This window comes from Papilio polytes, unplaced genomic scaffold, assembly GCF_000836215.1.
Source record: "Papilio polytes unplaced genomic scaffold, Ppol_1.0 DF824135.1, whole genome shotgun sequence".
NCBI classification, from domain to species: Eukaryota; Metazoa; Arthropoda; class Insecta; order Lepidoptera; family Papilionidae; genus Papilio; species Papilio polytes.
In genome coordinates this window covers 248,564-263,523 of record NW_013525069.1, presented here as the reverse complement: position 1 = coordinate 263,523, position 14,960 = coordinate 248,564, and the positions used below count along the sequence as shown (strand labels likewise).

General features: G+C 32.0%; 1 protein-coding gene across 1 annotated transcript; it reads right to left on the bottom strand.

Annotated features, from left to right (window-relative positions):
• Positions 1 to 394: 394 nt before the first annotated feature.
• LOC106099244 (trace amine-associated receptor 1) lies at positions 395 to 14,232 on the bottom strand. The gene is made up of 9 exons (XM_013277714.1): positions 14,042 to 14,232; positions 4,465 to 4,897; positions 4,175 to 4,300; positions 2,592 to 2,708; positions 2,311 to 2,450; positions 2,062 to 2,233; positions 1,801 to 1,932; positions 1,611 to 1,736; positions 395 to 1,532 (listed from the first exon to the last, which is right to left on the bottom strand). Exons 2-9 carry the CDS (start codon positions 4,681 to 4,683, stop codon positions 1,062 to 1,064), a joined length of 1,503 nt encoding a protein of 500 aa, XP_013133168.1. The 5' UTR covers positions 4,684 to 4,897; positions 14,042 to 14,232; the 3' UTR covers positions 395 to 1,061.
• Between the last annotated feature and the right edge of the window lie 728 nt (positions 14,233 to 14,960).

Genomic DNA, 14,960 nt, shown 5'->3' with positions numbered 1-14,960 from the left:
AATCTATGTACATAGCATATCAAGAAATAGATATTAATGATACAAATTCTAGAACAAACGTAAATAATGCACAACAGATAATCTTAATACGATTTGATTTACATTATAGTAGTCCTACTTAATTTTATTCACAAACAATAAACTTTTTACAAATTACAGAATACTTTAAAAAATTTAGAATATCATACTTCGACATAACGAGTAGTTTCATTAGGAAATCAATATCAATAAATCGTATGCTGTTCTGAATTACAAACATTAATAAACTATTATAATATATACAAAAAAATCTACAATTTACAACACGATACCATAGCACATCATCGTAATATTAATCATTGTATGTTGTAAAAAATATTAATATAGTATACTATAAGAATATAGTATACCAAGGAACCTACTAAAAGTTCTTAGAAAAGTATTCTACTAAATAATACATCTAATTTACTTTCTTAACTTATAAGCAAAAACTTCCAAATGAAAAGAAAATTTATGGTCCACATGCTTATTATAACAATGACTATTTCTTAACACCGAAAAACACCACTTTTACACTACCATATTCACTATGTCTTATATCAAAAATGTTCCATGTGAACAACATTCACTTTCGTGTGAAAAGTTACCTTCGGAAGTCATCGCGTTAACGTCACTTCCGTATCACTGGAGCTTCTTGAGCTTTCTTTAATAACATCTAGTTCTCTGTTCGAAAGAGAAGAATTCCGTGAAAACTTTGGCACAATACAATGTTCACCCTTCTCATCAAAAGCTTCACGACAACCTCCATTCGTACAGTCTTTGGAATCATCTGAATCATCCTCAATCACATTATTCACTTCCACCTCCAATAACTGATCTTTGCCTCGATATAGATTAAAATTTCGCTCATGACTCAGGCTACGTATCCTATCAAGGTTGTGTTCCAAATTTTGTTCAATATCATTTTCTATGCACGATGAATCATTAAACTTCCATTTCACACTTGAATTAAAATGCTCTACGCCTGGATACATACCAATACTATTGCTTCTGTGCCCGAAAACCGGACAGTTCGGTATTTCTCACAATTCAGAATGTCGACCGTTACATGTTTTTCCCAAATTTCCCTCATCTAAACTTAAATTTGATCGTGTACGGCCGCATTCAAATTCTGGATTTGGTCGAAATAGACAAAAGTCAGAATTTTTCATCCTACACTGACGAGGACATGACTCTATTTGAAATGCTGAGTGATCAAATTGTCTATATTCTGCAGGTCCATAGCCATCGTAATATCTAGGATCATGTTTACAGCTGTTGCTTGGACAGCCCTTAAATGATCCAGTACAACGAAGAGCATCTCTATGACATGCTTTCTGAATAGCATGTAAAGAAGTAGACGAAACAGTACGTTCTAAAATTTCGCCCCAATATTTTTCTCCAAGGCCTTCAAATTCACCTTTAGAATTTATGCCTTCGGAAGTAATTGGTGAACCGCAACACCCTGCACTTTTCTGGTAGAATGAATAAGTCTTCTTCCTGCGGCAACAAACCTGAGTAAGAGATTCTTAATCAGTTATAAAATTATCGACAGTATTTTTATAGTAAATTTAAACTGAAGATAGCCTTACGTAATATTGCACCAAATCATTACTGATTCTTCTAAAGTGACCATTTAGAAGCCAATAGAGGAATGGATTCCAGAAACTGTTGCTTAATGCTAACCACGTTACGATGAAGTCCAGCGATGGTGGAACCTGGGAAAATATTGATATTTGAATAGACAATTTGATTTTGTAATAGACAAAAAGTATTACTTACTCTACATCCCGTACATGCTGCAACAACCTCTTTTATTGTGGCCGGAGTTACCATAACAATGAAACCTAAGGACATGGCTGCCATCGTTCGAGACGTGCTCAAACTGTGCGGTCGAGTTGGTGCTTGAATTTGCTAAAAATTAAACAGATAATTTTAAAAACCAATAAACGCGAACAGTAGCTAAAGTTAAAGTTATTGATGTCATTGATTTGGAAAATCTGTTATATCCAAACAAAATTTTAGAATTTACTTGACTCTTACAATGGCTTCTAGTTCTCCATGACTAGTTTTAGAACATGTTACAGGTACACCGTTAGTTCTTGTTGGTTCTGGTTCACATTTAGTCCTTGATTTACTGACGTGGAATCCCGAACCATAGCAGTACATCAGGGCCATTGTTGTTGGAAAGTAATAAGCACAGCACGACAATATTCTAAAATAATATCAAAGATTAGTTACAATCAGAAACTGATGTTTATGTACCTAATACGATTATAATTTGTTTGTTACCTAAAAGCCACTCTGCTGTGAAATACATCACAAGCCATTAGGCCCGTGGAGTTGAAGTAATATCCAGATCTGGGGAGAACCATGATCGCGAATAACGATACTGATAAAATCCAAGTCACGCTTATAACTAATACGCAACCCTGAAAAAAAAAACAATATGCGATGAAGTAATTTTAAATTAATATGATTCTATTATTTATGTTGTTGCCATTTTAATAATCAATTTAAATTGTCGGTTGCAGTTAAGTAAGAAATTGTTAATATTAAAAACTACGTCATACCTTTTTACTGGAGTGTTTTTGATAGGTATTTGGATGGAGCAAATACAAATACCTATCTATAGCCATGCACACTAAAATAACTGCACTTTGTTGACTGACTGCGCCACGTAGTAACGCCTGAAACAACAAAAAAAACTAAATATGATACCAGACACATAAGTACAGTAGTGTATTTGGAAATTATTGATTTTGTAAACCAGGCTCATAGTATATTTAGTTTATTACTTTAAGTACAATTCATATTTACAAATTAGTTAATGCAAACAAAATACTGTTTGAACTTTAAATTTCCATTACTTTCAATACTCGGTAATCTTCTGAGAAAATCTTAATGATGATTAAATAAAGACTTTTGAACATTGCATATAAATTGTAATTTTATTTCGGTACAGTGACTTTCCAATAGCGTGGTAATTACCGTTAAAGGAAATTAATTATAAAGCAACGACAACGGCGCTGCCCTGTTGGTAGATAAGGCACGAAGTCAAAGAACTTGAAACTTTGACAGCCTTGTACATTTTCTGCACGATCACTAAATGAGCCATTAGCCAACGAGCTATAAAAGATATAATCGATTTAGTTATAGTTGTCACGTTAACTTCATAATAGAATGTCATTAATTGAACGACTTATGGGAACCACGGACCCAATTTCGTGCCATTGTCTTGTCAGATTACACAGGTCAGTTTACGTTACACTCAGGGTTTTTCACCAATTTTTTTAATGACAACTGATTACAATTTATATTTAAAATACTACCCCTTTCAGTTTTACATTTGTCTTTTAATATATACAACCTATCCATTTTATCATTGTTATTGATTTACGATTTCAGTATCCTAATTATTTAATAACGCCAATTATTTAACCAACGTTGTGAAAATAGCTTCTACTGTTTTCTTGCTTAACTTATATTTATACTTCGTATCTTTAAGTATAACTTCATTTCAGTAACTTTACTCATTTTCTCGTCTCCATAATAACACTTGCTAACTTTCAGTAACTTAAACTTGATAACAACAATCACGGTGTAATGTTTGCTCTATAAAGTTTTTTAAAAGAAATTTAATGACAATTACTTATATTTTTCCAGGTTGTATTAAAATTATATCTATACTATTATAATAAAGCGTGAACAAACACTTCTTTGTTGCCTAAGATGTCATCCATAACAAGATATTTTTGATAATTTTTTTTTAAATAAAAAGCCCTACACCTGCGTCACGCTTTAGGCTATATATTTTAACGCCATTAAACTTAGGGGGTAAATATTTTTGATAAAAAACCCTAATGTGGGAAAGAGACCATAAATTGCTGCCAACATCAAGGAAGCTAGGATGTCATCATAGGATGTAAACAATAAAATAAAATGTTCATAATTTCATGCGGATGAAGTCGCACGGGGACAGCTAGTTATTAATAAAGCTGTTGTTTTAAATATTATTTAGAAAAAAAGGTCTCTATTCTCATTTGTAATTGTACATAATCCCTCTTATATTTATCAGTTATATCTATTTTTTTCTCTTTAACATCTTTCCAATAATAACCATTTTTATTGGTATACTACTATGGTAAAAACTTGCCTGTATTTGACAGAATATTTCCCCGTATGGCCAACACTTGTACAACGCCGGCAGCAGAGCCACAGGAGCGATGAGTATGCCAGTGAACAGGTCGTTTAGTGCCAACGACGTAAGTAGATACCTAGGCTATAAAATAATGTTACACTGTATCAAGAAACTTTTGAACATTTTGAAAAATGTAATTTTAAATTAATATATAACTAAAATCACCCTTTTTTTGTTTTAACTCTTATCTTAGATAGTATTGTAATCTGATTTTGTTAAAAGAAATTAAAAATCCAAATACCAACCTGATTATCGATGTATTTAATGTAACGTCGATTATTCAAAACACAGATAAGAACGAGATTAGCGAAAACTATTCCCATGGACAGGGCGAATATAAAAAGAGCCTTTAGTATGTCCGCGGGCGCCGGAAACGCTGAAGGCCAAACTTTACCATTCAGCCAGCAAGAGCTGTTAGAGAGAGAGGGCGCCACTAGCAATGCGCCTTTGGTCGAGTCAAACATAGTCGGCGCCTGCAAACTGCAGCGCAATGTTCTTTTAAATAAGACATTTAGATCATTTGAAAACAAACACCCTTCACGCTTCAGATAATTAAATTCATTTTAAATCACTGCCTCATAACAAACGGCATTGTCTTTTCATATAGCACAAAGCACATATTAGATGAGACCAGATTAAGTTTTCTGCATTTGTCGATTCTTGAATTCAGGACCTAATCTGTAACAATAATAAACAAATCATTTGAATATTTACACCAGTTAAATAAATATCGTTATTAGTATAACGGGCCGAATTTTTTGTTAATTTTTGAACGTTAACGTTGATTAAAGTTACTGGCAACTAATAATTTTGAGTACTGGCTGAATGTGCATCGTGCATGATAGATGTCAAGCGGCAATAGATTGACAAATGACAGTTGTCTGAATGGTGGAATATTGCGTTTTGTTATTATAAAATCTATTGGTTAATCTCTGTTAAGGTTTGGAATTCGATTACAGTGTATTGTGAAGTTATCAATTAAGATGGTGGTCAACAAATGATAGTGTTTCTAATGTTACGCGATTTTTATTTCATTATCTCCGACATACGAACGCCTACACTGAAAGATTGTTATCGTGTATATGATCTGCCTTTGGAATTGAATTCAACAAACCGATCGTGACTCCGACAAGTTTATACCACGTCGAATATAATTGGGTATCCAATAATGTAAGATGTAAGTCATAAACCTACTTCAAGAAAAAGCGAAAGTAAATAGAATTGCTATAAGAGATCTTAAACACCACATGTCCATCTACCAAAACGAAATGAACTAGCCAAGTAGCGTGGGCGATTTAGGTCAGGGATACATTGTTGTACTAGTTTGCGACATGGACTTGGCAGAAGCCAGACCCACTCCACCGGAGATGTCGCTACAAAACAAATAAGTTACCACTCTGGCGCCTCCCGATCCAATTTTAAATAAATAACATCGAACTAAGTATCATATTGCCAATGAGCGGAAAGAAGTCCTTGACTAAATCAATAATGTAACATACTCGTATACACTACTTACATACATGTTCAAATCTTAAAAAAAGGTAGTAAATTAGTTTGCACAGTTTTTGACCGATTAACAGTTTTTTTCATTATTACCACCACCCACCAACCCCTTACTCCCTGACTGACTGAAGGTTAATTAAATCTGACGTGTGTATGTGCATATGTACCTTCTATAGTGAATACTTCAGTTTAAAATTCTTAATCTACTTCGAAGGCGATCTATGGGAGTTTACGACAGCTTACTAGCTGTGCTGAATCTTAGTAAAAAGATTGTTTAAAATGTTGTTTTTAAATAAATTAAGGACGTCAAAACAAGGGAGTTGATAAATGTGTTCTATAGAACGATGTACATTTCCTACTCCCTTTCCAAAAATCGTATCTTTTAACAAACACCGCCGGCCATAATTGAATCGGCGAAGAGATTGGACGAGGAAGTTTAAGATAAGTGTACAATTGTACAAACAATCCAGATACTGTAGATATAAAACATGTTTCTTCCGTGGGTATCTGTTGAAACATTTGTATTAAAATGTATTGTTACCGTTACAACAACGACTGTCTGTAATGTAACAATGATTCTGAATAAATAAGATAATATTATTAATGTTTCAGCGGTGGCTAACTTTGCTTATCCTACTAATACTGTTAGTGCAAAATTTTGCATCGCACGCATGATATCGAATAATGTCTGGAACATTTTTCAATGTGTAGATATAGTAGCGAGCAAAAGCTAGTTATTAAAGAATACCTTTTAGAAAGGTATGATATTTCAAAGTGGTTTTTGTTGGATCAAAGATAAAGGATCGTTCTATGGTGCTGTGATAAAAAGTTACGTGTTTGCTCAAAGCGTTATTCGATGAAGACAAAAAACATAACATTAACATACTATATGACACTAATGTGTGAAAAAAATTCTCAAAGTATCCGAGGTCACGAGGCCGTTGCTTATAAATGCACGAAGAATTGGGTCGACGCCAACAAAACATGCTATCACTGGAGACTTGCCTTAGGAATATAAATGTATAATTATAATGAACAAAAGATGCTGTTTGTAGGATAAATGTCTGAATATAACTAAAACGTCCCTCATTTACAAAAAAAAGTCAACAACGTTAACTTTTGTAAACACTTGGCTTAGCGCTTCGAGGAATACAGGTTTGAGTCGCTGAAAACCTTAAACAATCCGAGGATAACCATAGATCGAATCACAATTCCAAATCAACCAAGCTTAAGTAACAAACATAACTATTTAAGTTGTACATACCCGAAAATGTACCCTCCACGGGAATAAAACAATTGAAAGCCGTTGCGGATTTTTGTATTTTTTTCTTTCATCTCCGAGGCGCTAACCTTTAAGACGCCTCTGAAATGTGAAGTATTCTGTGCAAACTAACGACTCCTTGTCTTCAAAATGTATGTTCTCCTTCTGTGTATCATTCATAACATAAGCCAAACTAAGTGTTGTACTGTGTTGGTTTTTTGCATAATATGAGATGAGTTGTTTTTCTGATGAGATATTCAATATGATGTAATATATAATATGATGTATTACGAGGCTACGTATTAATAATCCTTTTGCCACTCGCTAAAGTCTGAACTGACGTTTAGGGATACCGCTCCGAAATTTTACGTAAAAATTGAAATAATTCACAGTAATAACAACTTTGTTTGGTTTCTGTCGATGTTGCAAAGTTTACTTTACGATAAAATAGAATTCAACTTCTGTTTGCAGTTTAATTTGCATTGGAGCGTTTGCTATTGCGCGTTTGTTTATAGCACTCTTTTTTGTATTTGTTCATTCGACAAAAGAGCGATCGTATTTATAACTCTTTAGAGTGACTCGAAAAATATGAAGAATAAATTATACGTTAAAAATTGATGTAATTTTTAGGAATATGGAATAACTATTTTTTAACATAACCCGTATTGATACGAAGCTTGTACAATAGTTAAATTCGAATCCTCGATATCTAGACCCTTACGTATTGGGCTATGGGAACTTTGCAATATATTTTCATGTTTATTTCCTGTGCAATTTGCACCTCTTCTATTCCACGTTTGTTCTTCTATGATTTGATTCTTCCTTTAAGTGTTTTGCAGTGGTTTTCAAAACTTTCAAACTTTTTTAATTAAAAAGTTAGACGGCATCGTTATATTACAGACCTGATCGAAAGTGATTTTCACTACTTATTAATTTTTATTAGAATCTGTGCAACTCCATATAGTATTTTGGTAAATCCTCTAACAGTTTTAGATATAAAACAATAAAATAAATTTTGTTACAAAAATTCCAATTATAAAATCACAAGAAAACGTAACGCCTAATTGAGGTGCTAATTTGTAACGAATTTAGAAAAATGCAATTGACTGAACATAATTAAATTCTCTCCAAGTTTAGAGAATTTCATAATGTAATCAAATATAATTTTACACAAGAATTCGACACAAACAAATTATTTTTTCAGAACTTTGTTCAAATTAATAAAACAATTTCAATTTAACTTTTTCCCATTTACGAAGATTTTTTTTTTTTAGGCATAACACTGAACAACATCTACAAGGTACTTAGCCCCGTCTAAAATAAGGTTTGGGCGGATTTGTTTTTCCTTACTTATATCTTAAAGTAATAATTTTTTTTTTAATCAAAAGTATATTTTAAACTAGCCGAAAATCTTTCTTCTTCCACGACAATTATTTATGATTACTAATTTCTTTTCAAATTGTACCACTTCTAAGTTTTATTACAGCAAGATGTCTCTTAAGTTGCAACTTTCACAGTTGCGTCACTTTAAGAGTTGACATATAAAACTTAAATGTCAGTACAAAGGCATCGCGCAAGAAACTTGACTTAATTAAAAGGATGTGAAACCACAATTCATAATAGAGTGCACCTGTTGACGACAGTAGCGTGTACCAAAGCAAGAGGTGGAGTTGTTAGGCTAAGTAAAGTGCACACCCAATTTGTACCTGCTTTATTAATAATTAAACAATGTCATATCTTTTAGCTACGAGTGAACTACTCTTATAAGAAAAAATGAAACAAAAGATTCTACTACTGTTATTTCTAGAAATATATATTGTTTAACTTGTTACCGACAGCGAAGCAGCCAAAGATACAAAATAAACTTTTATACTACAACAAGACATCTTTATTCAATCTTATTTACATATTTACACAATCAATTAACAAAACTATAGCGATCCCGTCTTGTCTTTTTATACGCTCTCTTTTCTTCTTTTACTATAATAATCACGGAAAAGTCTCGATGGCCAGTATGCAACCTGTTTGGCTGTATTTACACCTCTTGTCAGCCAAAGAGATTGTTGTATTTTGCACTGAACAAATATACCCAATGTTACTGAATGATAATGTAGCTTGCCATCGCCAAAAGAATTTATGAAATCGGTACAGTTGTTTTAAATTTATTAAAATTATACAGCAACTATTAACTTAAACATAAAGTAAAAAAAAAATCGCAACAGAAAATTTCAGATATCATAATATCGATACCGATATTTAGCCCGTTAATGTATCAGTAGATTTCACATAAGTATATTTAAAAAAGTTGCAAATAATATTTATAAGTGTGCAATATTGTGTACTAGTCTAAAAGAGAACTTTGTAAGTAATGAAAACTCATATGAAATATCAATTTTCAACGAGTATTCTCTCGGGCGGAACGTGTGACGGACTTGACATCAGATCGACCTCATTAATTTAAATTAGAGCAATTATTGCTAGTCTATTTTTTTAAATTCCAGTCTGCATCGAAGGAACTTTGAATACACGTAAATAATTTTTAATGTCATAATTTAAGGCAGTATTCCTTCGTTCTTATTATTTTAAGTCATTGTCTTTTGAATTTCTCTTGTCAATGGATTTTGGTCATTAAGAAAATCTTTACATTTTTCAGAGATCAATCAATACTATATCTCTATTGATATAGAGTGTCAGTGGTAAAGTAATAAGTGGTACTTTAGATATTCCTCAATATTCTTGATAAAATAATCATTTCGCATGAGCTGTCGCCCGCAAACTTCGTTAGCGCAATTTTGGACCACCCGTTACGCCATTTTGACAGCACAGGATTTAAAAAAGTAGCCTATATTATGCCCGTCTATGTAAGCTACCCTTTAGTGAAAGTCCGGTCGGAAACGGCCCGGCAGTTTCGGAGATTACCTGGAATAAACGTGACTTGCGAACGAACAGGCAGACAAAAAAATTTTGAATGCGAATTTTCGTTATCAGCAACGCAAATACATCATCTTCCTGAAATCTGGAATTTTTCTATTGAAATTACAAACAGACACTCCAACTTTGTTACATGTATAGGTAGATTAAGTAGCTTAATCTGTATTCGTTAATAGGACTAGCCTAATGCCTAACTTGTGAATATCGCTCGTCGAATATGTGCAATTACACAGACAAGCGACTAGAATCGACAATGGTCGCTTTAATTGATAGTTTGCTATTGAGGAATTACAGGTGCCTCACTTTGATCTATCGTAGAATCTAGAACTAGACGTATCAAAATTGTCTAGATTCCGATCTAGACTAATGTTTTTCAACAATATTCCTAATATTGTGGGTTTTTGATCTTTTTTTAAAATCATTCGGGAATTTTTATATTTAACCTGCTATTCTGCTGAACAAAAGGGCCATACGCCTCCACTACCACTTTTTTTTGCTTTCTACCTACGATTATACGAATGTATAAAAGACTGGTTATCTTTAATCAAGAACTTCGATCGATTAGTTAATTTTGTTCGCTTAGGTTTACCTAAGCTTTGTCAGTACGATTTATAAATGATTGAAAAATAAGGCGGTAGAACTAAAAATAGCATAAAATGCGACAAAAGAAATAGCTAGAGGCGACAAAATAGCTCTCTTCCGTTAGCTTATTCGTGAAATAAAGAAGGCAACGGTTACTTTTCGTATCAGATCTATCTATTCATTCAATCATTTCTTAGATGACTACGTTACTTGAAAAACCATACCAACAAAGGAATTAATGATGTTTTAGTAGAGTTGTTTAAGTGAGTTCGTAGTTTTACAGATAAACTAACTATACCCCTCGGTTTTACCTTTATCATCTGCTTATGGATGTTAACGAGAAGTAGACGTCACAATTCACCATTTTATTGTTACAAAAAAGGCATCAGACACACATACATACTATGGTAGAAAGTATTTCTGTAAATCCCTTCCAAAAATCTTTAACGACTTTAAAGAGCTAATATAAATAACACCGTGCTTATTGGTTTAAAATAAAATAAAAATCCAAAATATTATAAAATATTAGCATAAAAGCTTTGAATTTGATATGTAAATCAAATTACAAGACCTTTTTGTTGACTCAGGTCCGATGGTGAATCTTCTAACGTAAATTACATATGTATTTACTGTTGAAGTTGACATGAAAACTCTTTTATGAAAAAAGAAGAAAAAAACATATACATTGACACTTATAAAGTGACGTGAAAAATTTTATTAAGAAAAAATTTAATATGTCATAAATATCTGTCGTGAAGTATAATATAATTAAATAAACTGTGTTATATATCTCTGCTTTCAATATTTTAATTATATTAGGTTATGGGCCCAGCACGCTTCCACTGCGCAAGAAAAAGAAAAGTAAAGTAGAAAGAAGTTACGTTTGTGTAACAATGTTTGATTATTCTGTTTCATTTCAAGTATCAACAAACTAAATGCAATACTGTGATTTGCCTCTTTTTCATATTTACAGGCAAAATTTTATTAACACAGATTCAGGAAAAAAGCTGCTTTTTAATATAATTTGCGTATTGTGGTTCATGTTATTTTTCTCTTTATAATATTATCTTTATACGTTATGATATTATTGTTTATATCCTAAATATTATTAACTACTGGATGCTGCCCGCGACTTCGTCCGCGTGGTATTAGAAAACATACGAACTATATACATAACAAAAAGCTACGTGTCTCTTGGGAACTGGACATTTCTCGAAGATGAACCTTATCCCATGTGTACTCCAGACTTTGTTTTATATCTATGCCAAATTTCAATAAGATATGTTGAACCGTGAGAATGATGGAGTAAACATTAAAAAACTAAATTAATGAATTCCACGGGAACTGTAACTATTCCCGGGATAAAAAGTAGCCTATGTGTTCCTCCCGACCATGTTCTAAACCCGTACCAAATTTCATGGAGATCCGATCAATCGATTTAGGCTGTAGCCTAACGCTAATAAACATCCATCCATCCAGCGTAACTTTCGCATTTATATTATTTAGTACTTTATTTTATCACAATTGTGTAAGTGAGAAATGGGCAATAAAAATTATATTATTACTTTGTTTACCCATTGAAGGAATGTTTTGCAAACCGTCCAACTACGCAAATGTTTTCTAACAAAGAAGAAATTTTCAGTATAGGATACGTCGCTAAACAAATAAAAGATACTTTTTTTATTTCCGGTAAACAAATATAAATGTTTGCAATTGTTAACATAGAATACTTTGGTTATTCATCACCTGTGGAAAGTATCGTAGAGTATTTAATTTGAAAAAAAAAATAGAAAATACAATGGAAACCGCAATCATTTTTGTCAAACTTCATTATAATATAAGGAAAAAAAAGATATAAAAGCCATCTCGAGACTGTAGACACAAAAGCTATGTAGGAACAATAAATTTAACCTTTGACAAGTAGCTTTATTCCCTTCAAAGGCTTTATTTCCTTTTATTATTTTGTCCCGAAATTATTTTAAGACGAACCTTTCAAGCGAAGTGCTTACGAGGTAGTGAAAAGTTAAATCAATTACAAAGCTACGGCGGGAATTTCATTTTGAATTGTTGAAGCAGCTAATTTATTTTATTTTATAACTTGCAATATTACTGGATATCGAAGAAATAACTATAACACTAAGTTATACTGGTTTGCTTTTATTCTTTACGAACTGTTTTTTACAATTTTAACTTAATTGCAACTTAAATGTTTCAAATAGGTTAAAAAAACCGATTATCTATACATGCAACAATAATGTTTAACTTTACTAAAGGGAAAAGATTTGTATTTTTGTGTTTATTGAAATAACTCAAAAACTACATGATCGATTTCACATTACAAAGCTACAATATGAATAAGTGGCATAAGCTATGTTTTAATTATTTTTTAATTTCACGCGGAAGAAGTCGCGAGCAACAGCTAGTATGTTATAATTTTATGTAATAACTGCATTTTTTTAATATAAAAAACATTTAAAATACACCTATAACATTCAAAACGTCCATATAAAAGGTGTTGTATAAGTAATACTAGGTCTTTTGCGAACCACAAAGTATAAGATAAAATATGAGGACATAAATCATACGTATTGTAGGGCTGGCAGTATTGTGTCGAAGGAGTCATAATGTCTTGAATTTATACACGAATTTCTAAGAGTTTGAAGCACAAATAAAAATACTTTATAACAGTTAATAATGAAACGTTTTAGTTAGTCTATGTATGTATTAAAAGTGCAAATAATTGGGATCCTTTTTAGAGATTTTAAAGTCTGTTGATGTTTTTAAAATCCTGGCAAACTATTCACACGAATAGCTTATTTTAAAATAATTGAATGTATACTTATTCATTTAATAAATAATTTTTGCTATACCAAACTTATAAGTACCTATTTTCAGACTAAAAACGTTTTAGTATTAAGTTAAAGGAAAAAAGAAAGATTTATTTTATGTACCCAACCTTCGTTAGCAAAAACCTTCTTCAAAGGTCTATTAAAACAAATGTGAAGCAAACAAAGTTACTGAAAGTAATTTAATCATAAAGGTTATTTGGTAAATAAAGAACGCAGCTATGAAAATAATGTAAATCATATTTATGTGTGTAGCCCTTTCTTTACGTTTCATCTGCTTCAAACATCGACTTTAATGATACGGCATATAAGTATTGTTTATGGCACATAAGTATATTAACCATTTACATAATATATCATAAGCACACCAAACATACAACAGACAAACTTTAAAGAAAAAAAAATACAATTCGCAGTCTTGTTCCTCGTGATCTAATTTTTTTATTTTATATAATCTTATCATTTGCGTTTGAATTGTGTGTTAACATTAACAAATGCGGTTGTATTTAAAATTACAATTAAGTTTCTCGATAACCATTTTCCAAATCCTCTCTCCTGATTTTTTTTATAAGTTACTTAAAACCATAATTTGGCGAAAAATACACTAAGTATAACTAACTGATAACGACATTATGACAGGCTTCGATGATGAAGTGGTTGAGACGAAAGAGCAATTAGCAGAGGTATCATATCACTTACCACATCAGTCAATTCTGTCAACATTCATTAACAAAACATCATGAAATATTTGATCACGAAATTCTCCTTAAATTATTAATTAAAGAACAAAATATTTTTTACGCAAATAAGGACACACACTTAAATCAAAGTTAAAACATCATTACTTTCATATCGAAAGCAGCGTTAAGAAGGGTAACATGAGAACACAACCTCCCGGCTCCACGTCTGAAACAGAACTGAAATTACTGAAACATTTGTCTGCTCCCTCTGCGGACAGCAAGTCACCGCGGGATGATAAAATCCGCCAGTACTCCCGATAAGCCTCTTACATGCCTTATTTTATGGCTGTTTATCTTTTTATATCGTAACAATATAATACAATAATTCGAATGAGATTATCACTGGCTGCTAACTTTATTTCACTCGTATTACGCAAACAAATACGATATTTGAAACCGTGCCAAACGCATAAATTGCCAGATATAAATGTCTAATATTTGACTACATTTATATGAAACTTTTATATGTGAAATAAATTAGTATCCTACTCGTATATTTGCGGCTTATTGATTAATATTGGGGTAAATATTATTTTCACTTTTTCAATTGAATAAAAAAATTATATCTCCTGATTTAATTGTGTCACAAAAAATGACAATATGTAAAGACGCTTTAATACAAATGCTTCTTTGGAAATTTTAAGCACCCCACAAAGCTCTCGAGTCAAAGCGAGGCCGACGTCGTAAGGCACTTTCTAAGACAATAGTTCCATTGAGATTAGGTTCTTTGTAATGCAAAGATCAAGGGCGATATATTGAGGTGCAAGAACGAGCACTTTGCTTACAAAAAGAACAATGACATCTCTATTATCTCAGCCTATATGTGTGACATCGTTTAAATTTAAATTGTAATCTAACCACAGTATTTTACATAACTT

Excerpts from the sequence above, each read along its gene's own strand:
- LOC106099244 (XM_013277714.1), bottom strand. The coding sequence starts at position 4,683 with ATGTTTGACTCGACCAAAGGCGCATTGCTAGTGGCGCCCTCTCTCTCT. Across the intron at positions 2,709-4,174 it reads AAATATTCTGTCAAATACAG|GCGTTACTACGTGGCGCAGT; the intron begins GCAAGTTTTTAC and ends TTGTTGTTTCAG. Across the intron at positions 1,737-1,800 it reads CAGCATGTACGGGATGTAGA|GTTCCACCATCGCTGGACTT; the intron begins GTAAGTAATACT and ends ATATTTTCCCAG.